Raw genomic sequence first — 23,953 nt, forward strand, 5'->3', positions numbered from 1 at the left:
TAATGTTCTCTTCATTTTTAAAAGCTCTCTTTTTCCTGTGTTTCATTTTGAATAATTCATATTGTTATGTCTTTAAGTTTACTGTGCCTCAGCAGCATCTAATCAGCTATTAATCCCATCCAATGTGTTTTTTATTACATATCTTTGCAATTTCATTTCTGGAAGTTTGAGTTGGATCTTATGTGTCCATATCTTTCACTTTTTGAACATATGTAATGCAGTTATCATATCTGTGTTAACATCCTTATCTGATAATTTTATTAACTGTGTCTGTTCTGGATCAATTTCAATTGATTTTCTACATGTTGTAGGTGAGTTTTCCTACTTCTGTGTATGCCTAATCATCTTTGATTGGTTCCCAGACATAGTGGTTTTACCCGTTGGGTGCTGAATACTTTTGTATTCCTATTAATATTCATCCCACTTTGTTGAGGGATGTAATTAAATTACTTGAAAACACTCTGATCCTTTTGATTCTGCTTTTAAGATATGTTTGACTGAACCAGAGACATGTTTAGGTTTAGGGCAGGATTTCTCCATATCAGCACTAATTTTTTGTTGTGAGGGACTGTCCTATGCATTGCAGAGTGTTTTAACAGTATCCCTAGGTCTCTAGTCTTTAGATGAGCCCCTAGCTGTGACAACCAAAAGTATCTCCAGAAATTGCCAAATGTTTTGGGTTGCCAGTTGCCCCCAGTTGAGAGCTCCTGTTTTAGGGTTAATTTTACCTTTCTACTCTGGAAAGATCTTGCTGCGTACTCTGCCCAGTGCCCCACAAATCATGAGATTTTTTTTTTTTCCAGCCTGGTTATTTGCGGTAGGTGCTTTTAGTGATACTGTGTGAGTACTAGGCATTATCGCCTCTAATCTTTCCGGGTGGTTCTTTTTTCAGTCTTGTTTTGTTTCCTCACATACAAATGTTGATCAGCATTCAGCTGCCTGTTCAAGGGAGATCCTTTGCAAATCTCTGGAGTTCCATCTTCATCTACCTACAGTGCTACAACAAAAATACTGTAGGCTGAGTGCCTTAACACATCTATTTCTCATGGATCTGGAGGCCAAGGAATCCAAGATCAAAGTGCCAGCAGATTTGGTGTCTATGAGGTCTACTTCATAGGTGGTCTTCTTTTATCGGTGTCTTTACATGGCAGAGGGGCTGAGAGAACTCTCTGGGGTATATAAGGGCATTAATTCTGTTCATGAGTATTCTGCCTTAATGACCTAATCACCTCCTAATACTATCCCACTAGGGGTCAGAATTTCAATATAGGAATATAAGCATTCAGTCTATAAGTTCTGTCTTTCTCCTCTCTTTTATTCTGTCCCGGGTACACTAGCCACCTTGATTTCCCTAGACTCTCACTTCCATCACAACTCACGTGGTCTGCTGGGCCTCGCCCAGTTTATATCCTGCACCACTCGTACACGGCCGGGGGTAGTGGGGCTCACCTTGTTTCCTCCTCTCAGCGATCTCCTTGTTGTCTCGTGCCAACTGTCTTGAAACTGGTTTTCTCTCCATATATTTTGTCTATATTTTGGCTGTTTCAGGTGGAAAAGTAAATCTGGTTTCTCTTATTGCATCTTGGTCAGAAACAGAAGTCCCTTTAACTGATAGTCAATTCATATCAATTATTGATTAAAGCTGAAAGTATACTGAAATGTTTACTAATTTCTTCATTCTGTAGATTTGTATGAAATCTATAGCTGTCATATTCTTCATTAAAAGTTTCCTCTTCCCTGTAGGTCCTTTGGTACAACAAAAATATTGTGTTGTCCTGAAGCCTTTTATCATCTTTAGTGCAGGTTTTCATAGTGTTAACTAAATATGGGGCTCTGACTGTATGTAGCAGCATAGTATTAAAGGGCATGCCCTGACCTGATGAAGTGCAACAGTGCATGTGTCATGCTTTCAGGGCATTGCCACAGCAGGTTCAAAGACTTCTGGGAAGCTTGCTTGTACGATAACTCGTATTTTCTAGCAGCTGAAACACCAGCATCAAAGCCTGTTAGATTGAGGATATAAAGAACAGATTGTTAGCCAGATTGGAGGTGATAAAAGACAGGAAAAAAAAAAAAAAAAAAACACGAGAGAGATCATTTTGAGCAGTATATGAAATGAAACTCTACTGAAGAATAAGGCTAAAAGGATGGGAGTGACTTGGAACCCACTGGTGGTAAGCTGTTAAATGAGAAAGTGAAATAGAAATAAAATGACAGAAGGAATCTGGCCTTATTTTGTATGAGATGAGCCTCTTGTACTTTTTACATTGTAATTGTTTCAGAGTTCATAGCTTGCACTTGTTGGATATTCAGGGTTGAAATAATTTATTCAGAGAATACCTCGGGGAAAAGATATGTATGTGGTATGTAGGATGAAGCCATCTGACTGTCTATATGGATTAAAACATAGCAAAATCATTTAAAATGGAGCTCGATATATATATGTAATAAGTGATATAAAATTATATACATCATTGTATGTAAATTCATACAATGAGTTGAAGTGAATAAATCATAATTCCCTGTCCTTTGGGGTGGTGATGCTATATTGTAGGTAAAAGGATTAAGACTGGAAAGTTATTGTGGCTTTATACTATTAAAAGCTTTGTTTGGAAACACTGATTTAAGGTTTCCAAAAACTAGGTTTGCTTTGTAGTAATCAAAATATAAACATTTAATGAGCATGTTTCTTGTTGGCTGAATATTTTTGATGGTGTAAAAAGTATGTAGTTGAGTATTTGCCTTTTTCAGGTAATTATAAGTATTCATGGCAAGAGTTTGTGTTGGATAGAAGAATGCAGAAATAGCAGCTTTTTACTTTTCCTCCGCATAAGGAAGCATAGAAGGTTTTTATAGCCAAAAATGCTGATGATAAGGGAATGATAAGCACTAAAACCAGGAGTGACTACGTCTGGGAGGAGAGAAGGGTATTAATGTTTTGTTTTAGTTTTTAAAACTTTTAAAATCAAGTTTAACACATAAAGTAGCTCATAAGTATGCAGATTGATGAATTTTCAGTTTATAACTACTATTCAAATTAAGAAATGGAACATATGTATTGGAACTGTTTGATTTTTTTTTTTTTTTCCCCAAGCTGGGTAGTGGGCATGTGAGTATTTGTTGTGTCATTCTTTCTTCTTCTTTTTTAATGCTTTAAAGTTTACCTACTGTGTTTTTAAAAAATCATCTCAGAAGAAAGTACGGCCTTTAGTGATCTGGAAAATGTCAGAAAACCCACTGACTTTAGTTGTTGAGAAAGTACTTTAGGGAACTAGGTTTTTTCCATGTAAGCCCTTGTCTCCCATGTATCTGGTAAAAGTTTAGAAGCCTGATAATAGGCTCAAGTTACTGAACACTTTATTTTATTTTGTTTTTTTTTTAAATATATTTATTTGGTTGTGCCAGGTCTTAGTTGCAACATGTAGGCTCTAGTTCCCTGATCAGGGATTGAACCCAGGCCCCCAGCATCGGGAGCACAGAGCCATAGCCACTGGACCAGCAGGGAAGTCCTACTGAGCACTTTAAAGTGGAAAGAGAACATGAGCAGAACTGTGTGGGATCAAAGTAGTAAACATTATTAGTACTTTTTGAAATGGTACATTCTTTCTATAATTGCAGTATGGGGAATTCCTTGGAGGTCCAGTGGTTAGGACACAGCACTTTCACTCTGAGGACTCAGATTTAGCCCCTGGTCGGGAACTAAGATCCCACAAGCCGTGTGGTGTGGCCACACACACAAAGAAAGAAATACTATAATTGCAGTATAAAATGTGGCCCTTCGAATTTGTGGGCATTGAAGTGTTTTATCACTAAATCACAATGATATTTTAAGAAGAAAATTCCTTATAAATTCTGCAATGGAATATTCAAGGTATAGAAAGAAATGAGCTATTAAGATATTTATAGATATTTATATCTAGTAAAGATCTTATATCTATTACAGAAATTATTTGTGTAGTAGATAGAAATATGTTTAATCTTAAGGGGGTTCCTGAAATTAGTTTTCTATCTACCTTTGTGGGGTTTTTTGTTTTGTTTTTTTTTTTTCTTTTTGGAGTCAGTTGCTGTTCAGTTCCCAAGTTGTGTCCAACTCTTTGTGACCCCATGGACTGTAGCGCACCAGGCCTCCCTGCCCCTCACCATCTCTCCGAGTTTACCTAAGTTCATGCCGATTGAATCAGTGATGCCGTCTAGTCATTGCATCCTCTGCTGCCCCCTTCTGCTCATGCTTTCAGTCTTTCCCAGCATCAGGGTCTTTTCCATTGAGTCAACTGTTCAGAGCTGTTAGTAATTGCCTTCTGCTCTTCTTTCTGAGCTGGGGGGCTTATCTTTTGGTGTCATATCTTTTTGTCTTTTTATACAGCTTATGGGGTTCTCACGGCAAGAATACTGGAGTGGTTTCCCATTGCCTCCTCTAGTGGACCATGTTTTGTCAGAATTCACTATGACCGTCTGTCTTGGGTGGCCCTGCATGGCATGACTCATAGCTTCATTGAGTTATTCAAGCTGCTTCACCACAACAAGGCAGTGATCCATGATTTGGAGGCAGGAGAGATATTCCTCAAACGTGAAGATTTCTAAAATTTGATTTCTTTTCACGTATGACAAATCTTTTGGTATATCTCATTTTATGAAACTGTTGAGTTATATTCTCAATTGTTCTCACCAGTAGGCTTTTTCTAATTAAGTTATGGCCTGATATGGTATGGCAAAGCCATTTGTAAAATATTACAAAGAAAACATTTTATAAAAATGTTTGGTCATTAGCTTTTCCTCTGCTACTGAATTTATGTGCATAAACTTATTAGAATGTTAATCTATTGAAAACCACTCACTAATGAATAATTTTGTTTCTTTTTTCTTATCCAGAAGCCAATATGGCAGTGTAGATGAATAGCTGTTTCTGGTGTATTTATGTATATTTGGTCTTCAAAGAAGTATGTTAGGGCACGTTGAATTTTTGTTTATTTTCCTATCTTCCCTTGACAGACAGTTGAAGAAGAAATGGCTGGTCCTAATCAACTCTGCATTCGCCGCTGGACTACCAAGCATGTAGCTGTTTGGCTGAAGGATGAAGGCTTTTTTGAGTATGTGGATGTTTTATGCAACAAGCACCGACTTGATGGAATCACATTGCTTACATTGACTGAATATGATCTCCGATCTCCTCCTCTGGAAATCAAAGTCTTAGGGGACATTAAAAGGTTAATGCTCTCAGTCCGAAAATTGCAGAAAATACATATCGATGTTTTAGAAGAGATGGGATACAACAGTGACAGTCCCATGAGTCCCATGACTCCATTAATCAGTGCTCTTCAGAGTGCAGAGTGGCTCTGTAATGGGGAGCCTTCACATGACTGTGATGGACCCATCACTGATTTGAATTCTGATCAGTACCAGTATGTGAATGGTAAAAACAAACACTCTATTCGAAGATTGGACCCAGAGTATTGGAAGACCATACTGAGTTGTATATATGTTTTCATAGTATTTGGATTTACATCTTTCATAATGGTTATTGTCCATGAGCGAGTGCCTGACATGCAGACCTATCCACCGCTCCCAGATATATTCTTGGACAGGTAAGTTTTCTTTCTAGTTACCAAATTTGTAGAAGATAGCTGTAATAGGAGTGATAGAGTAGAAAGAACCACTCCTTATTTTACTTTTCTATGCTATATTTCTATTTTTCTATGTTGTAGCTGTAATATTTTCTATATTTATCTTATAGCTTCTTGGGCACTTCATATTTTAAAAGGATTTCCTGGAATGTTATTTGTAATAAGTGGAATTAGGTTATTATTATTATTTTTTAAAAGATGAACAGAGTTTTGCTTTTCTAAAAATGTGGGGAAGTCTCCTGTATCATCAAATAAATTAGAATTATCACAGATGCTACAAACTGATTGTTGATAGTATTCTGTTGGTTTATAAAAAATGCATAAAAAAGAGCAGAGTATATTAAATGAAAAATAAGACTAGAACAAAACTTAAAACTATTAGTTTTTATATTTGTGATTTTAAAATGTGTTTTTAGTTTGTATTGCTATCTTACTTGTTTTTATAAAATATTGTACCCTTCTGAAAGTGCCTTATAGTATATGGGTTTTTTTTTTTAATGAAGTGAATTACAGTGTCCACATTAAGGTGGCAGAATGACACATATATCACATTTTATTCTCAAGCCCTGACAAAAAGCATAGTGAAGAAGTTATGTTTGTTTATTGGTCTTAAATTATAAACACAAGGAAAGGGCAGATAAGAGAGGAGAAAAGAGCTGTACATTTTTGAAAGTTTGAAAGCAGATGGGTGAGTAGCAACAAGCGGAGCTAAAGTAACCTAATTCTAGAGCAGCCATCAGGAAAACTGAGAACCCAGTCTATGTTGCAGATTTCTCAAAGCTCTGGATACTGTGGGTGAAAGGGTGATGCTAAAAAAAAAAAAAAAGAGAGAATTGAATGAAAGCTGTTTAAGAAACTGTGTTATATCCCTGCATCCTCCTTTCCTGTTTGATCGTACACAATTTTTCCAACAGAAGACCTTAAGGAAGTAAAGACGACAGCATGTGGATAAGAGTACTCTAGGCAGAAGAAAGAGCAGAGTGCAAAAGCCCTGAATTGTTAGTAGGCTTAGCATGTTTAAGGAACACCAATTGAGAGATGGGGAGAACAGTTGGAGATGAGATCTAAGAAATCCAGACTGTATATGTACCTGTTGACAATTGTAAGGACTTGAGCATTCATTCTAAGTGAAAAAGGAAGCCATTGAAAAAACATTTAGGATAAGAATATAGTGATCTAACGTCATTTTAAAGGGGCACTATATTGGTTGTTGTATTGAGAATAGCATGAGGATGGGGATGGGAAAGCAGAGATTAGTGAAGTTATTGAAATTCATTAGACAAAGATGAGGTGGATTGGATTAGGATGGTAGTGGTACACACATACATATATGTGTTGTGTGTTTGCAACAAGATTTGCTTATGGATTTGCATGTAAGGTGTAGGAAAAAGATAATTCAAGGATTATTCCAAGATTTTTGACTTAAGCGTCTGGAAGGATGAAGTTGCCCTTTATAGAGGTGGGAAGACTGCGGAAAGACTTCCAACTTCTTGGAGGGAAAAGTGAGGGTTTGGTTTTAGACATGTCATGTTTGAGGTATGTTTATACCAAATCAGATGTCAAGTAAGAGATGGGAAGATGTGTTAGAGTTCAGAGTCTGGGCTGAAATTTGGGAGTTACGAGCATAAGTAAAACTGTGATAATTGGTTAATGTCTCCTAGGTAGTGAGTTTAGAAGGGAAAGGAAGATTGAAGATTGATCCTAAGAATAAGTATAATATCTAGAGGTCAGAAAAGTAAGTCAAAACCAGTAAAGAAGAAGACCAAGAAAGTCAGGGCAGAAAGAACAAGAGAGTATTCTGGAAACCAGGTTTGTTTGTTTGTTTTTTAAGTATTTTTAGAAGACAGGAATAGTTTATAATTAGCTGTGTCAGATGCTACAGAAGGGTCAAGTAACATGAGGTTAAATGACTGTTGACCTTGACAAGGGCAAAAGCCTGATTGTAGTGGATTCAAGAGAGACTGTGAGACTGGAATATACCCAAAGGTATATCTCCACACATATGAAGCAGCATATGTACAGTTATTCATTGTGACATTATGTGTAAAAATTATAAATATTGGAAATACTATAAATGCTTATTCACAGAAAACTGGTTGAATACGCTGTGGTATACTTACACAATAGAGTACTATCTAATCATAGAAAAGAATGTGGAAGGTTTCTGTGAACTGATAATGAAATGGTTTGTAAGAAAAACTCAGTAGCAGTGAAGCCATGAGCATCCAGGTCATGGTTTCTAAATCCCAGTCTCTACCAAAGGAATAGACCAGGACTCCTTAGAGAAATGGCTGATTTTAAGTTTGGAGCATGGTAAGCATAAAATGAGCCTGAAATAGATCTTATGCCAGAAAGCAAGGAAGTGGAAACCAATGGAAACCTATCAAAATAACATATGATCTAGTTTTAAGGGACTCCCACTAATCAAATTAGGATAGTCAAAACATCAAGAAGCATAATGATGGTGAAGTGAAGTTGCTCAGTCGTGTCCAACTCTTTGCGACCCCATGGACTGTAGCCTACCAGGATCCTCAGTTCATGGGATTTTCCAGGCAAGAATACTGGAGTGGGTTGCCATTTCCTTTTCCAGGGGATCTTCCCGACGCAGGGATTGAACCTGGGTCTCCCGCATTGTAGGCAGATGCTTTACTGTCTGAGCTACCAGGGAAGCCCCATAATGATGGTAATGAATTATTATAATATACTGAGTAAGAATCTATGAACCCATAGTGATAAACAAAACCTAGAAGGAGTTCCTCAAGGGAATTACAAGGTAAGTTGAAGAGCCAAAACCAAGCACAGCACATGAACTTTAATTGGATCCTTGATCAAGAAAAGAAAAAATTCTGCTGTAAGGACATTTTAGGGATAATTAGGAAAATTTGAATATAGATTGCATATTAAATGATGCAATATAACACTTAAGTGTTACAGTTTCCTGGGTATAATAGTGTATTGGGTTCTAAAGAAGGTACCCTTGATCTTAGGACATACATGTTGAAGTGTTTAGAGGAGAAGTGTCATAATGTTTGCAACTTTTCAGGAAAGATTTAGTCTTGGAGAGAGAGAAAGTATGTGTATGTGCATGTGTAGGTATGTACAGAAAGAAAGAAAGCAAATGTGGGGAAATGTTATGGTAAACAATCAATAAATTTAAATAAAAAATGTAGTGTTTATTCTTTCAAGTTTTTTGTTGTTGTTGTTATGATCAGAATTTTTCAGTTAAAAAAAGGGGAAGGGCAAAGAAATGATGTGAGAGCGAGGATGAAAATGGGAGGAGAGAAATGGAAACAATCAAGTCTTACAGGCCCCTAAAAGTTTTTCTGTAAGGGCAGCAGAGAAATGGAGCTGTAGCTTGGAGAGGACTCACCAGGGTTTTATTTTGGATGGACTGTATTATGTAGCGTGGCTGTTGTATTGAGGATGGGAATGATCCAATTTAAGGGAAAGGATATGGTATAATTGATGGAGTAATGTCCTTAAGTAGATAAAAAGGGGTTGGATCTTGTAGGTGGGTGAGGCGGGTCTTAGTCACATGGTCTATTCATTCATAACAGGGGAGGATAGAAAATATGGAAACAGATCTAAGATTGCCAGTTGTGTTGGTAGAGCATGAGGAAGTACTCTGCTGATTGTCTTTATCTTCTCTGAAAACAGATTTAGAAGAGAGAGCAGGTCAGAGGTTTGAGGAGAGAGGATGAGTGTGAAATGGCCGTCTGAATGAATAGACTTGTGTGATGGAGTAGCACTAAAGGCCTGCTTGAAGTTAATAGCTGTGTTGACTCTGTGTGTCTTTAACACTCACCTGCACAGATACAGGTATAGAATAGGTAGATAACTGGATTTAGGCGGGTTCAAAACTTTGCTAGGCAGTGCAATAAAGGAAGAAGAAAGAGCGAGTATAATGACTGACTATAAACTTAGGTGGATAAGCAGGGACGGCAGGATATGAAGTAGGTGAAGGACAAGAGGAAGTGTTATTAAGATCTGTGGGTTTTGGGTCTCAGAATTATTAGAGTTAGAGAACTAGGGAGGAGTAAGATGGAAAAACAAGAAATGTTGGTTAGTGTAGGATTCTTGCTTCAGCTGTGAAGAATAATCTTGGTGATGACAAGATCCAATTTATAACAGTTCACGTAGGTCGCTGAAGTAGAGTAAGAGAAGTTGGAGAAGTAAAAAGAGGAGTGAGAAGAACAAATATCACAACAAAAGGAGCTTTGGAGAGAGTGGTATTGAACCAGAAATTAAAATCTCAAATCAGAGAATGGGTGCTGAGGTTCTGTAGATGACTATAACAAGGCATAATGAGAAAAAGAGGGGAAATGATCATGAGGATTTTATTTTAAAGTGTACATTCGCGTGGGTTTTAGTATATTTATAAAGTTGTGCGGCCATCACTACTACTACCAGAACATTTTCAACACCCTAAATAAATTCGTATTATCAGTCACACCCCATTTCTCTCCTCCCTCTAGGCTCTGTCAAGCAGAATCTACTTTCTATGGATTTGTCTGTTCTGGACATTTCATATAATGGCCGTATACAACATGTGGCCTTATTTTGTGTCTGGCTTCTTTTATTTAGCATACGGTTTCTAAGGTTCATGCATATGAGTAGTATGCACCCGTACATCATTCCTTTTTATTACAGACTATTATTTCATTGTATAGATATACTGCATTTAGCTTATCCATTCATTAATTGATGAATGTTTGAGTTGTGTTCACTTTCTGGCTACTATTGATACTTTTGCTATGAACATTTATATACAAAGTTGTGTATAGACATATGTTTTCAGTTTGCAATGGGGATTTGAAACCAAATTTTGCCTAACATGCTACAGTGCCACCAGCTACAAAGCCTCATGCTCTTAAATATCTAAACTTCATTCACAGGAGAATGGTAGCAGGAGCTGTCAGCATTGCTTCTATATCCACTTGGATCTCTTTTCCATTTTTTTGCACATTTGTACTCCCAGCATCCAGCAGTTGTTTGTCTTTGTTAGAGGACTGCTCTTGGGCTGCTGGGATACACTTTGCCTGCTTAAAAAGAGAATCACACATGCTTGGAACTTAACATCCCTTAAGCAGCAGCTCTTAACCGATGATGTGAGGTGGGGTATATGTATTTCATTTCTCTTTGCCCAAGTTAGGACGACTTTTAGGTTGGACCTGCACTGTCTCCCAGATTCCCTACAGAACTGAACCAAAGTTACCTTGCCTGAGTTTACCACAGAGGTCTGCTTGCTGGTTCACCCTTGCCTTGCCTCCTTGCCTTCCTGATCTCATTTCCCGGCTACTCTATGATTTTCCCTTGGGAACATTCCTAATCACTTTCACAGTGATGTTTGTTGTGTCAAGCTTACTTGACACAATTCCAAGAGCTTCAGCACATCATAAACAAAAAATTAGGAAACAGAGATGGTTTTAGAGGCAGGCCCACTTACATGTGAGGAGAGATAGCTAATACCATAACAACAAGGGAGGAAACAGAAGCACTGTAAAAAGCACACATAAATAATGGAAAAACCACATCAATCTGGGGCTTAACTGGCTTTCACTTCTCAGTAGTCCCTGAGGTCATTACCTTGTCCAGTGTAATAATCTATGTTCATAGTAATGACTCTGAATATGAAAGAAAATTAAATTCTATCCAGAAAAAAAAGGAATAACATGTACATTGCATTTTAGAAAGCATTGCATTAAAATAAATGTGAGATATTGAAAACACATTTGACAATTTCCTTACAACGCTTCATTAAAAAACGAACAGGATAAAGTGGAGATGGGGGTTCCCAGTAATCCAATGAAGGCAGAAGCAGTGATAATAATGAAAATTTATAAAGTAGAAAGCTAAGTGCCTATTGTGAGATTGAGGACTAGCAGTGCCTAAGAGGTGAGTTTATTCGTACTGTGGTGCTCCAGAAAAACTTTCAAAACAAGAGACATCAAGCATCTCTCAAGACAGGGTATAGATAGGAGCTAAATATGGGAGAACTGGTTAAAAATCTATTTAAGACCTGTTCTACTGCAACTGAAGATAGGTAGTTTGTTCTCAAACATAGTTGATGTAAGGGTCTCTGGACTCAGGGACACCATTCCCAGCTGAGAACAAAGGTGCATGTTTTCATTGAATTTTCAAGGTGATTAACTATAAATGTATGGACTGATTACAAGACTTCAAGTTCCCTTCCTAACTTCCCATCTCCAGTCATACCAGCCCTAATCCTCCAAGCAAGGAAACAAATTCCTCTTCTTAGAAAGCCTGCAGAAGAGAAAAGGACTGTAGATACTGGAGGGTGCACTGACTTCAGTATTAGTAGGTTGTGGCACATGGGCTCAATAGTTGTGGGTCCCCTGCTCCAGAGCACAGGAACTTAGTAGCTCCACAGCATGTGGGATCGTCCCGGATCAGGGATTGAACCCCTGTCTCCTGCACTGACAGCAGATTCTCTACCATTGAGTCACCAGGGAAGCTCTTGATAGATTCTTAAGAAATTAAACACATTCTTAACATAGGACTCAGTGATGTCATTCCTAGGTATTTGCCCAAGAAAAATGAAAACATATGTCCATGCAAAGACCTGTTCATAATCACCCAAACCTGTAAACAGCCCAGAATACCCATAGCTTGTGAATGGATAAGGAAATTGTGGACAAAGAATTGTACACACAATTACATAGATGAATCTGAAATATATTAAGTGAAAATAGCCAGATACACAAGGTGTTTGGACAAACATTGTGTGATTGCCTTTACATGCCATTCTAGAAAAGGCAGACCTGTAGGCATCAGAAGTCAGATCAGTGATTGCCCCACAGCTGAAAGTAAAGAAGGAGATTGACTACAGTGAAGGGACGCAAGAGAAGTTTTTGGAGTGATGAAAATGTTCTGTATCTTTATTGTAGTGGTGATTGCATGACTGAATGTTTGTCAAAACTCACGGAACTCTATAGCTAAAAATGGTGAATTTTTGTAAATTAAACCTCAGTAAATTTGACATTAAAAACAAGTTCATCCTCTAGTCCCTCATCTGAGAAAATAATTCAAGGATACACTACATCAAAACTAAGAAGTAAATTGAGAAAGAGGAGGTCATGGGATTCAGGAAATAGTGGATCCAATATAGAAAAGAAGAATTCCCAAGATGAGGGTTAAGTTTTACTCTAAGAAATGCCATGCAAAAAAGTAGAAAATGCAGGCTTTCTAAAGAAGGAGCTCTTGGATAGATTTCTCTCAGTTCTCAATTTCTTGATATTGATAGAATAATCTGGAGGTGAATTGGTGATAGGCACCCAAGAAACAGAACAAAAAGTTACTAGCTCCAGAGAATTGTAAGAAGTTGTACGAGAGATTGTCTTCTGTTGTCTTAACTATGAACTACACTTAAAATTTTACATTAAGTAAAAGCCAAAAATTGTTTGAAACAAAATTATGAAATAATATTGAGAGCATGGGAGAGAAAGAGAATGTGTGTGTGTATTTGTATGTGCTTTTGTGTGTGTGACTAGAAGATACAATGTCAGATAAAACACAAGAATGAACGTGATTGCCTTTGGGGAGCAAGAATTACGTTTAGGCTGAGGGTAAGGCAAAAAACTTACTTTTACCATAAAAACTGTGTGCTTTGTTGCTCAGTCTTGTCTTACTCTTTGCAACCTCATGGACTGTAGCCTGCCAGGCTCCTCTGTCCATGGGGATTCTCCAGGCAAGAATACTGGAGTGGGTTGCCATGTCCTCCTGCAGGGGATCTTCCCTACCCAGGGATCGAGCCCAGGTCTCCTACGTTTCAGATGGATTCTTTACTATCTGAGCCCCCAAGCAAGCCCATACATAAATATACCTTTTTAAAAGTTGTTTTAAAAGTTTTAAATTTTTAGAAGTCATTTAAAGGAATCTTTTATCTGAAAATTTGTATTATGTGAAATAACCCTTTTCCCCATAATGCCAGATAAATAAGGCAACATCAGATTAAAAATACACAAGAGGAATCTTTTTTTCTGAGGTAATGGGTAAAAGATGAGTCCCTGAATGAAGATGATCATCTCTTTTCAGTTATTCTGAATAAGGTTTGAGTGGACTGTTAAATCTTTCAAATTTCATGTTTTCTTTTTAAGAATACCTTTAGTTCCTTAGTTATAAAATTAATGTGCCATAGTATAGAAAATTTTAGTGTAAATTAACAGAATAAAAATAAAGCTATCAATAATCTTACCATTCAGTGATGACCTATTTGGACTAATTGGTTTCCGCCTTCTTCCTCCACCTCTTCCTCCACACTTCTCCTTCCTCCTCCTTTATTTTTCTTCCTTGTTCTTTTTCTTCCTCTTCTTCTCCCCACCCCCTTCTTTCTTTTTAATTGAGAAAAGTGGCACGTCTCTTACTGGTGGGTAATCACAGGCACTGTGGATTTAGTAAGGAAAGAGATCAATGGAAAAGACAGAAGAAACAGAAATATAAAACAAAGGAGGGCAGAGAGAGACAAAAAAAAAGGAGTAAAACAAAACAGAAACTCTATTTACTTTGACAACAAAATACACTAAACAAACAAACAAAAAAGAGTAGTTGAGTTCAAGTCCTGACAGTGTGGACTCTGAAATGCACATCATTTAAGAAGTGAGCCTTTTCCCCCCTTCTCTTTGGGAGCAGTCCTGTATGTGGGTCTGTTATCTATGGGGAAGGAGAAAAGAGTTGTTACTTCTCTGCAGAGAGCCATAACTGGGAATCACAGACAACAGAGAGCTTCAAATGAGGAATCACAGACAACAAACAGGTTCAAGTAGTTTCATAAAACTATTTTATGAAATAGTTTTTTTCCTCAGGTTCTCCAGATACCATCTTCTAAAAGAGGTAACAGTTAAAGAAAATACTTTTAAGGTCATTATTAGAAGAGTATCTTATTGAAAAGGGTGGCACCATTCGCATACATGTACTTCTTGTCAGTCCAAAAATGTAACTTTCTTCCTTTCCAGCGTTCCTAGAATTCCATGGGCCTTTGCCATGACAGAAGTATGTGGCATGATTCTGTGCTATATTTGGCTCCTGGTTCTTCTTCTTCACAAGCACAGGTACCTCTCTTATTTCATTACAAGACTGAATATGTTTTGACTATCTTACATAAAGGTCATCAAACCTTGTTTCTTCCTCTGCTGTTTCCTTCTTAATCTCCTTCTCTGGTTATTGTAATATTACAGTTATTGGTACAGAAAAATATTTTGAGTTTGATCAGCAAAAGCGTCAACCTGAGGTAGTACCTATATATTTAGTAATATTCCAAATATATTTTGCAGGGAAAGATGGTGATATATAGCCATGGGCTAACTACTAGCAGTCTAAGTCTAGCCTTACCTTTCTCTGTAAGCAAATTGGAAATATCACTATCTATAGACGGATTGGGACCGCTCCAGGGAAGAGTCTTCTGTCAGATGTTTGAGTGGAAGAAACTGTTCCCTGCTTGAAGGAGGCCCATTAAAAAAGAGGTCATTTTACACATCATGCACATCTAGCAAGTGTAGCTTAGTATAGATGACATAGGGAATTGCTGAATAGGAAAGGTGCTGCTTTTGTACTTTCGCAAGAAATATAAAGGGAAGAATTTTTTCATTAAAAAAGAAAGGAGAGAAGCAGAAGAGAAGGCTCCTTTCCTATATAATTAAAGAAGGGAAATTATTTTTAAAAATTAGACATAGTGTAAAATCTAAAAAGCAATATAGATTAATTTATTTACACCAGAAAAACAGACTCACAGACATAGAAAACAAATTTATGGTTACCAAAGGGGAAGTATGTGTGTGAGAAAGGAGGGGTGGGAATATAAATTAAGAGTATGAGATTAACAGATACACAGTACTGTCATGTAAAATATATAAGCAACAAGGATTAAGGCATAGTAAAGAAAAAATTAAAGATCTGACAAAGTTTGTGGATCTGCTATCTGTTGTCTTTGGACACTGAAGAAGAATAGGGACATTTCCTTGATATTTTTTATTCTTTCTCCTCACCAGGAGGTGCTTAAGGTAAACCACAGCGATGGGCTTTTGGTCCTAAGCAGCAGTTATTTCAGTGCTTTGAAGGTGAAAAGAAAGGATGATGATTGCTATTCTTGTCACACTTTTAGGCCATATTGCACTTCATTCTCTTTTACTCTACAGGAATATTTATAACTGGATTGCTTAAAACCAGAGGTGGTTTAAAAACACGTGTATCACTGCTGCTTTCTGATTTAACTTTGCCTCACAAGACCCTGTAGATTTGAATTGATCCACTCTTTCAAAACAAGAGTTGAGTTTATATAGGAAACCTTGGTAGGTTTGGCAAAGTGCAGCAACTAAATGCAAGTTTTAATGTTTATTTAAGTCAAACAAAATGTTTCTCAAAGGGTGGTCTTTGTGCCATGTTCATTAGAATAACCTGGGCTCTCATTAAAATCCAGGTTCCTTGTTGTCTTCCTCAGAAACCTCACAAAATGATAAAACTTGGAAGAAAGAATGCAGAAACCTTTGCTCTGGACTTTGCACCATATGATAAAATTCTCCCTAAGTCCTGTGTTAAGAAATCTTTATTGCATCACTGAGCTTGCAGGAAGACAGGAAAATCCCAAAGAGCCCCAAACACACATACACGTGAAGAAGAAAACAACAAAAAAAATAACCTATGATGTAAAATCAGAGGAATGAATATGCATCTCTGAAAAAAGCAGGGTTACACTAGTTGTAATGCCAAAGCTGAGATAAGGAGACTAAGCCTCAGGTATGTAACAGAGTTGAGTGGCTGATAGGGAAACTCCCAGATTAAGCTGTGGGTCCTGGGGTGGGCTAGAGTGCTCTCAAGTCAGTAGTGCTCCCTGAGTCTCAGCAAATTTAATTCTTCTCTGGATGATAGTGTATTCAGTTTAGGCTCCTGTGGTTTCCCAAAACGTTGGAGAGCAGGGCCTGTTAAGAAAAGTAAGAAACGGTGGACTCCTCTTGCTTTGAGCTGAGACCCTGTCCATTCAGTGTTAGTTCTCTTTCTTATCTTCTTTTCTTCTTTTTTATAGTACCACAGCTTCAGCAGTGAACCAGAAATGAAGCAGATCCTGCAGACTGAAACCTAGTTTGAAATAATTTCAGTTTCTAAAATTGCATTAAAGTGACCCCAGATTGTTAAATCCCTTAACTACTTGCCAAAAGAGATATCAAATCTCTCTTTGGGAAGACAGTGTAGACCTATCAATAAATTTAATTCTAAAATTTTTTATATACAATATCTGGCACTCAAGTAAATAACTAATAAAAAAAAGCACACAAGTATGTAAGAGAATATGATCAAACTTTAAGAGAAACAGTAAATAATGGAATAGACCCACAGCAGATCCAGAAAACAGAGGTACCAGATACAGATTTTAAAGTAATTCTGCTGACTAGTATAAGTAGCTCACTCATGTCCAACTCTTTGTGACCCTGTGGACTGTAGCCTGCCAACTTCCTCTGTCCGTGGAATTTCCCAGGCGAGAATACTGAAGTAGGTTGCCATTCACTTCTCCAGGGGATCTTCCCAACCCAGGGATCAAACAGTCTCCTGCATTGCAGGCAGATTCTGTACCATCTGAGTACCAGGGAAGCCACCAGGAAAGCCCCTGCTGACTATGTTCAAGATAATTTTAACAGAATAAAATGGAAACTCTAGAAGCAAACACTTTTTAAAATCCATGAAATTGAGAATTCAGTTATGAGTATGACATCAGGTTGAATGCAGCAGAAGAGGGGATTAATGAATCAAGATAATTTGAAGAAAATATATTTTTAAAGATAGAAAATAGATTAAATTCTGGGGAATACTGAGGGGATAGCCTGAAAAATGTTTAACTTATGGATAATTAGAGTTCCTTGAGGAGAGGAAAAAGACAATAAAGCAGAAGTATATTTGAAGTGAAAAAAATAAATGCAGATTCCTGGGCTCCATCCCAGGTGTACACACTGCAGTTTGAAACTTACCTAACCTTGTGTTCAGTACTTTTTTTGAGGGTGGGTGGGAAGAACATTTTAAAAATGTATAAGCAAAGTCTCTGTACTTAAGAATCTTCTGATCTGTTTTTGCTTAAGATATTAAAAAAAATTAACAGTACGAGTTGATTTCATGCAGTTTAAAGTTTTTGTTAGAGATGTACTTAATGTAAAACAGTATTAAAAAAACACTATTTTATAGCTTAAATTTAAGAGAAATTAGAGAATGTTTGTTATAGAATTAGTTATTAACCAATTTACAGTGTCATTAATGAGCAAAAAAAATTCCCTAGAATCACATATTTAACTTTACTTCTCATTAAGTAAATGTTATGACAATATATGAGTGATATACCTAACACTAAGCTAAATGTGAGGTGACGGACTGTCTGTCTTCTTTCTTGTGTAACTTTTGCTTTCTCTTAGTCATGTTTTCTTACAGTAAAATGATGCTCTTAGGTCTGCGCTGTCCACTGTGGCAGGTGCTAGCCACATGTGGCTGTTCAAATTTAATTTAGTGAAAAATAAAATTAAGTTCCTCGATTGTACGTTCCGGATGCTCAAGAGTCACATATAGATGGTTTATTGGACAGTGCAGATATAGTCCATTTCCATCACTGTGGAAGGTCCTGTTGGACACTTGGGTTACATGGTCTCTGAGATTTCTGTCTTCGAAGAATCTCATGGTTTTCCTGCTTGTTCTCCCTCGAAGTAAACGTTGGTTGCCTGGGGACGTGTTGGTTTGCTTCCTTCTGATCTTTCTTCCTTTTTGGTCACTGTTCACAGGTCCATACTTCTGCGAAGGCTCTGTAGTCTGATGGGCACTGTCTTCTTGCTTCGCTGCTTCACCATGTTTGTGACCTCCCTGTCCGTGCCCGGGCAGCACCTTCAGTGCACTGGAAAGGTAGCCGGCTGTCTTCTTAGCCGCTCTTCCCTCTTACTGTCCGTGTGTGGGTGGCTTAGATGTGTGTGTGAACCAAGGCTCAGATTTTGCTTTTAATATTATTAATAAAATGTGCTTTTTAAGCATTTTTTATATCAGTAATAAACATGTAGAAATCATGTGGTAAAAGTCTTAAGCCAGAATCTGCCTCCCTGTTACTTCTATCCATTGATCCTAACTAGTTCAGTGCTGTAGAGCTACAGAAAAAAGGTAGCTTTCAATTATCATTTTTCCTTTCCCACCATCTTCAGCATCTTTAGTTACTCATACTACATGACTCTGGACCTTTCACTATCTTCATCACTCCTCTTTAAAAAGTGTTGCGGGGACTTCCCGTGGTGGTGCAGTGTTTAAGACTCTGTGCTTCCACTGCAGGGGGCACGGATTTGATCCCTGGTCAGGGAACTAGATCCCACATGCCACAGCTAAGACCAGGCACAGCCAAATAAAATAAATAAAGTATTAAAAAAAAAGAAGCGGTGCAGTTCAACCATATTCCATTTAAAATGTAGTACCCACTACTATAAACTTCACTCTTTTGGAGATGTATTTAAATAATGGCTGATTTTTTTGTTTTTGTTTTATACTTTATAGTTGTTTGGTATACTTTGGACTTACTTTCTCTTCTGGCTATATTGAGAGAGGATAGCTTATACAGATGGGAACAAAAAAAATAATGAATTATTAAAAAATTTTTTTAAATTCTGAAGATCATTTGTGCTTTGTATACAAAATTGGCTGTTGAGACTCATTAAATTTGGACAAAAGGATTTGTTAGCCTTCTTTTCTAAGCCTCCATGCTTTAGTTATGTGTTCCCAAATATTTGAATAATATACTAACACGTTTCTTGTTATTTTAATGTTATTTGTAAAGTGTAAAACAAATTGTCAGTTCTTCTACTGCAATATAAATAGTTGAAATGCCGAGGAGGGAAGATTAAGCAGCTAAAGGAGATCAAGAACTAAAAATACAGCCCTGAGCTGAAGGGTATATAAACTTTCTCGAGGTATAAGGAGACTGACCAGTAAGAAAGGAGGAAGGGGTAATGACATTTAGGATTTAGTGTAAAGGAAATCTTTTATTTTTTTTAAGGTAAAAGATGCTTTTGTTTCTTCTTCTTCTTTTTTTTTTTTTTCCAAAAAGGGAAAGTACTTCTAGTTACCAAGTTACATAAACTTATTGTAAAATTTCAAATTTTATAAAAATATGTAAATTAAAAGTTCCCTCTTCTTTCACCCCACCCCATAAATAATAGTGTTAAAAGTTGTTTATATAGCCACACAGGCTATTTTTAACCATGCTTACACATTCACACAAGTTTGTATAGATTTTAGATAGATGCTTTTTAAACAAAAGATAGGATTATATTGCAGACATTGTACTTCAGCTTATGTTTTACTTAACAATGTGTTGTTTACTTTTTTCTGAAAAAATGCATATATTATACCTCATCTTTTTAATAGCTGCAGAGTATTCCATTGCATGATTTACCACTGTCCAAGTGACGTGCATTTAGGTTATTTTCAAATCTTACTCTTTAGAAGTAATGCTATTATAAACATGCTTTTTCACTTATTTAATGGTCTTAAGATAAATTCCTGGAAGTGGAGTTATGAAATTAAAGGACACAACAATTGTGATACATACATACTACTGACATTTTCACTAGGAAAGACTAGTTTTTCACTACTATCACCACACTGCATGTCAGTTTTCCCGTCACTGTGCCAGTACTACATTTTATCAATTTTTGGAGTCAACTATCATTCTGATTAATGAAAGATGATATCTGAGACTTTTATGGTCTTATATTTTAAATTTAAATCTGTAATTTCTTGACTGAAATAAAAATGCACAGTGTGAGCGCTTTGAGCTTGAGACCAGTCTCTTAGGAGCTATGCTAAAGAAGTAAAGGAAGCGATTAGCATGTATATGATCTTGGAGAAGGTGATCGAGCCACACATCTTGGTAGAAGGTTCCTCCTAGGCATGAGGAACAGATGTCTCAGTCAATGATTTTAGTGCTTTTCTAAGTATGGGTGCAAGAAATTGGGTTCATAAAATTTTCTCCTGGAGAGGGGGGCGGGGATCTGTCCTGAAGGCCTATTCTGTCTGTTTTCGCAGAGCACAGAGTTCCTCGTTCCTGGTCTGTCCCGATGTCCTTTCAGGGTATGTTGAAGGTCAGGGACTTCAGTGGCTAATGACTTAATTCTTGTACAACTGGATGGCAAGTGACATTCTTTAGTTAGAAAATCTGCTGAAGTTCTGTGCACAGTGTGAAGGAGAGATTTAAAAGAAAAAATAAGTAAGCTTGTTACAGTGAAAGGAGAATTCCCTGTAGCTGAGGAATTTAATTGCGGGTCAGCCACTAAAGAAAAGGATATATATGCATAGGGCTGCAACATGTATTACAAAAATAAATTAGATACCATCCCTATACAATATGGACAGCCCTTTTTCTGTCTCTAATGACAGTTTTTCATTATCAGTTAGCTTAATGTGGGTATACCTATTCAGATCTGCCCTTAATACTATTAATTGCTTTGAATTATAATATAACCTATTTATTGACCTGTATTTGCAGCAGTCATTAAAATTAGAAAGTTAAGATAATATTATCTATCAGTCAGATCCCTTACAGTGAACTCCATAGGGCTTTTACATTGTAATAAAGTAATTGCTTGAAATCTCATTCCCAAAAGTAGTGGGTTTGGAGACAAAACCAAGAACATGCCTGGTTTTTTTTTTTTTTAATTTAGTGATGGAAAGGAAAGAAATAGTTAAAGCAAACTTCTCATCAAAATGTCTAAATTCATTCTGTTGTGTTTCAGTTTTTATTTTTCTGGAAAGATATTTGGGGCATTTTACGATTGGAAAGGATAGGGAAACATGTAACTGGGCAATGATTGCTTTTCTTTTTTGTACTATAATATTTTTCTTTAATTTTTTGGAGTATAGTTGATTTACAATGTTGTGTAATGATTTCTTTTTTTTTTTGACTGGCATCACTTGTTTCCTGTCTTTGGCTGAGATATTTTCCTAGCAATCTGTTCTTCACTGCTTAATTTTTTTACTGTCACTTGTGTGACATCTCTAACCCTGTTCTCATTAGAGGTCATGGAAATAAGCAAACCATGTATATTTTAGTATCTCCTTTCCCTTTTCTCTGATAATAAATTTCTCTCCCTCTCCTGCCATCAACTGAGACAGAAGGGGGAAACTGGGTAGTGTATAATCACGTGAGATTTCTAATGAAATGGCGATTCTAATGAGATTGTTCCTCTTGTTCATTGGCCATAGGCTCTTTAAGATATAGGGCTCTAGAACTGGACTCCCTCTGTTCACATCTTTATTACTTATTAGCTCTGTGACCTCTCTGAAGCCAGTTTGCTAATCTACACAGTTAAATCAGTTCATACAATTTTTGTGGAAATTAAATGCAGTAACATAAAAGCATATAGTAGCATGCTGCACATAGGAAATGCAGATAAAATTACAACAATTTTTTATATTGTTATTATGTGTTAAATGCCTTTTTAAAAAAGTGACCATTGCTCAGACTCTTCCTCAAAATGGATTGCTTTTTTAAGTTTTATGTGTGGGGGTTGGGATTAGATTTTGCTACTAATAACAGGAACTTTACGGTGGCTGTAGTTTAATAAACAAGCAATGATTTATTCTCTCTCATGAGAGAAGTCTGAAAGTAGGTACTTCAGGTCAGGTGTGTGGTAACTTTATGGAGTTACCAAAAATCCATGATTCCTCTGCCTTTCTGCCCTCCTGTCCTAACACCTGGCTTGCATCAAGGCCACTTTGTAGCCGTGGTGACTGCCAGAGCTTTAACTGTCATGTCTGAGTTGTAGGCTGGAAGAAGGAAAGGTAGAGAAGACTTCTTCTTCCAAGCTGTTGCCTCTTTCATTGATAAGTAGCCTTCCCAGAAATCTTCTATACTTCCCTTTCCATCTTACTATACAGACTTAGTCACTTAGCCACACCTAGCTGCAAGGAAGGATGAGAAATGCAGTGTTATAGCTGAATTCATCGCCTCTTCTAATTGATTTTAGAACTGTTACTACTGAAGAAGGGAGAGTGGATATTGAATGGTAGCCATTATCTCTGTCATAGCTTGTTATTGTCAAGAACAGGCAAGCAAATACTACTGTGTTATAGAGTATAAAACTTGGCAATGCTTTTGTGCTGTAGTAAGCTTTTAATTTCCACTGGATCATAGAAAAAGCAACAGAATTCCAAACAAACATCTACTTCTGCTTTATTGACTACTCCAAAGCCTTTGACTGTGTGGATCATAACAAACTGGAAAATTCTTCAAGAGATGGAAATACCAGACCACCTTACCTGCCTCCTGAGAAACCTGTATGCAGATCAAGAAGCAACAATTAAAACAGGACATGGAATACAGACTGGTTCCAAATCGGGCAAGGAGTACATCAAGGCTGTATATTGTCACCCTGCTTATTTAACTTCTATGCAGAGTACATCATGTGAAATTCCAGACTGGATGAAGCACAGGTGGAATCAGGATTGCTGGGAGAAATATCAATAACCTCAGATATGCAGATGACACCACCCTTATGGCAGAAAGAGAAGAGGAGCTAAAGAGCCTCTTGATGAAGGTGAAAAAGGAGAGTTGAAAAAGCTGGCTTAAAACTCAACATTCAAAAAACTAAGATTATGGCATCCCATCCCATCACTTCATGGCAAATAGATGGGGAGACAGTGAAACAGTGGCAGACTTTATTTTCTTGGCCTCTAAAATCACTGCAGATCTTGACTGCAGCCAAGAAATTAAAAGACACTTGCTTCTTGAAAGAAAAGCTATGACCAACCTAGAGAGCATATTAAAAAGCAGATACATTACCTTGCCAACCAAAGTCAAAGCTATGGTTTTTCCAGTAGTCATGTATGGATGTGAGAGTTGGACCATAAAGAAAGCTGAGCTCCGAAGAATTGATGCTTTTGAACTGTGATGCTGGGGAACACTTGAGAGACCCTTGGACTGCAAGGAGATCAAACCAGTGAATCCTCAAGGAAATCAATCCTGAATATTCACTGGAAGGACTCATCAAAGCTGAAGCTCCAATCCTTTGGCCACCTGATGCAAAGAGCTGACTCATTGGAAAAGACCCTGATTCTGGAAAAGACTGAAGGCAAGAGGAGAAGGGGGAAGCAGAAGATGAGATGGTTGGATAGCATCGTTAACTCAATGGACATGAACTTGAGCAAACTCTGGGAGATAGTGTAGGATGGGGAAGCCTGGTGTGCTGCGGTTCATGGGGTCACAGAGAGTCAGACACGACTGAGCAACTAAACAATAACAACCTTTTCATTGTAAAGGAAGTCCTAGTAGAGAAGTTTGAATTGCATTGATTTCACTATATGTGTGCTCA

General features: G+C 37.2%; 1 protein-coding gene across 4 annotated transcripts in view; it reads left to right on the forward strand.

Moving 5' to 3' along the window:
* The window catches only part of SAMD8 (sterile alpha motif domain containing 8), a 50,527-nt gene that overhangs the window by 21,311 nt on the left and 5,263 nt on the right, over nt 1–23,953 (forward strand). For 2 of the 4 annotated variants that reach the window (XM_065922678.1, XM_065922682.1), the window contains 3 exons: nt 4,990–5,582; nt 14,594–14,689; nt 18,389–18,506. In XM_065922678.1, coding sequence (XP_065778750.1) covers nt 4,990–5,582; nt 14,594–14,689; nt 18,389–18,506 — 807 coding nt within the window. Of the gene's footprint in view, nt 1–4,989; nt 5,583–14,593; nt 14,690–18,388; nt 18,507–22,776; nt 23,467–23,953 lie in introns of those variants that run through there. The other 2 variants (XM_065922681.1, XM_065922679.1) reach the window with 2 other exon arrangements.

This window comes from Muntiacus reevesi, chromosome 2 (assembly GCF_963930625.1).
Source record: "Muntiacus reevesi chromosome 2, mMunRee1.1, whole genome shotgun sequence".
NCBI lineage: Eukaryota > Metazoa > Chordata > Mammalia > Artiodactyla > Cervidae > Muntiacus > Muntiacus reevesi.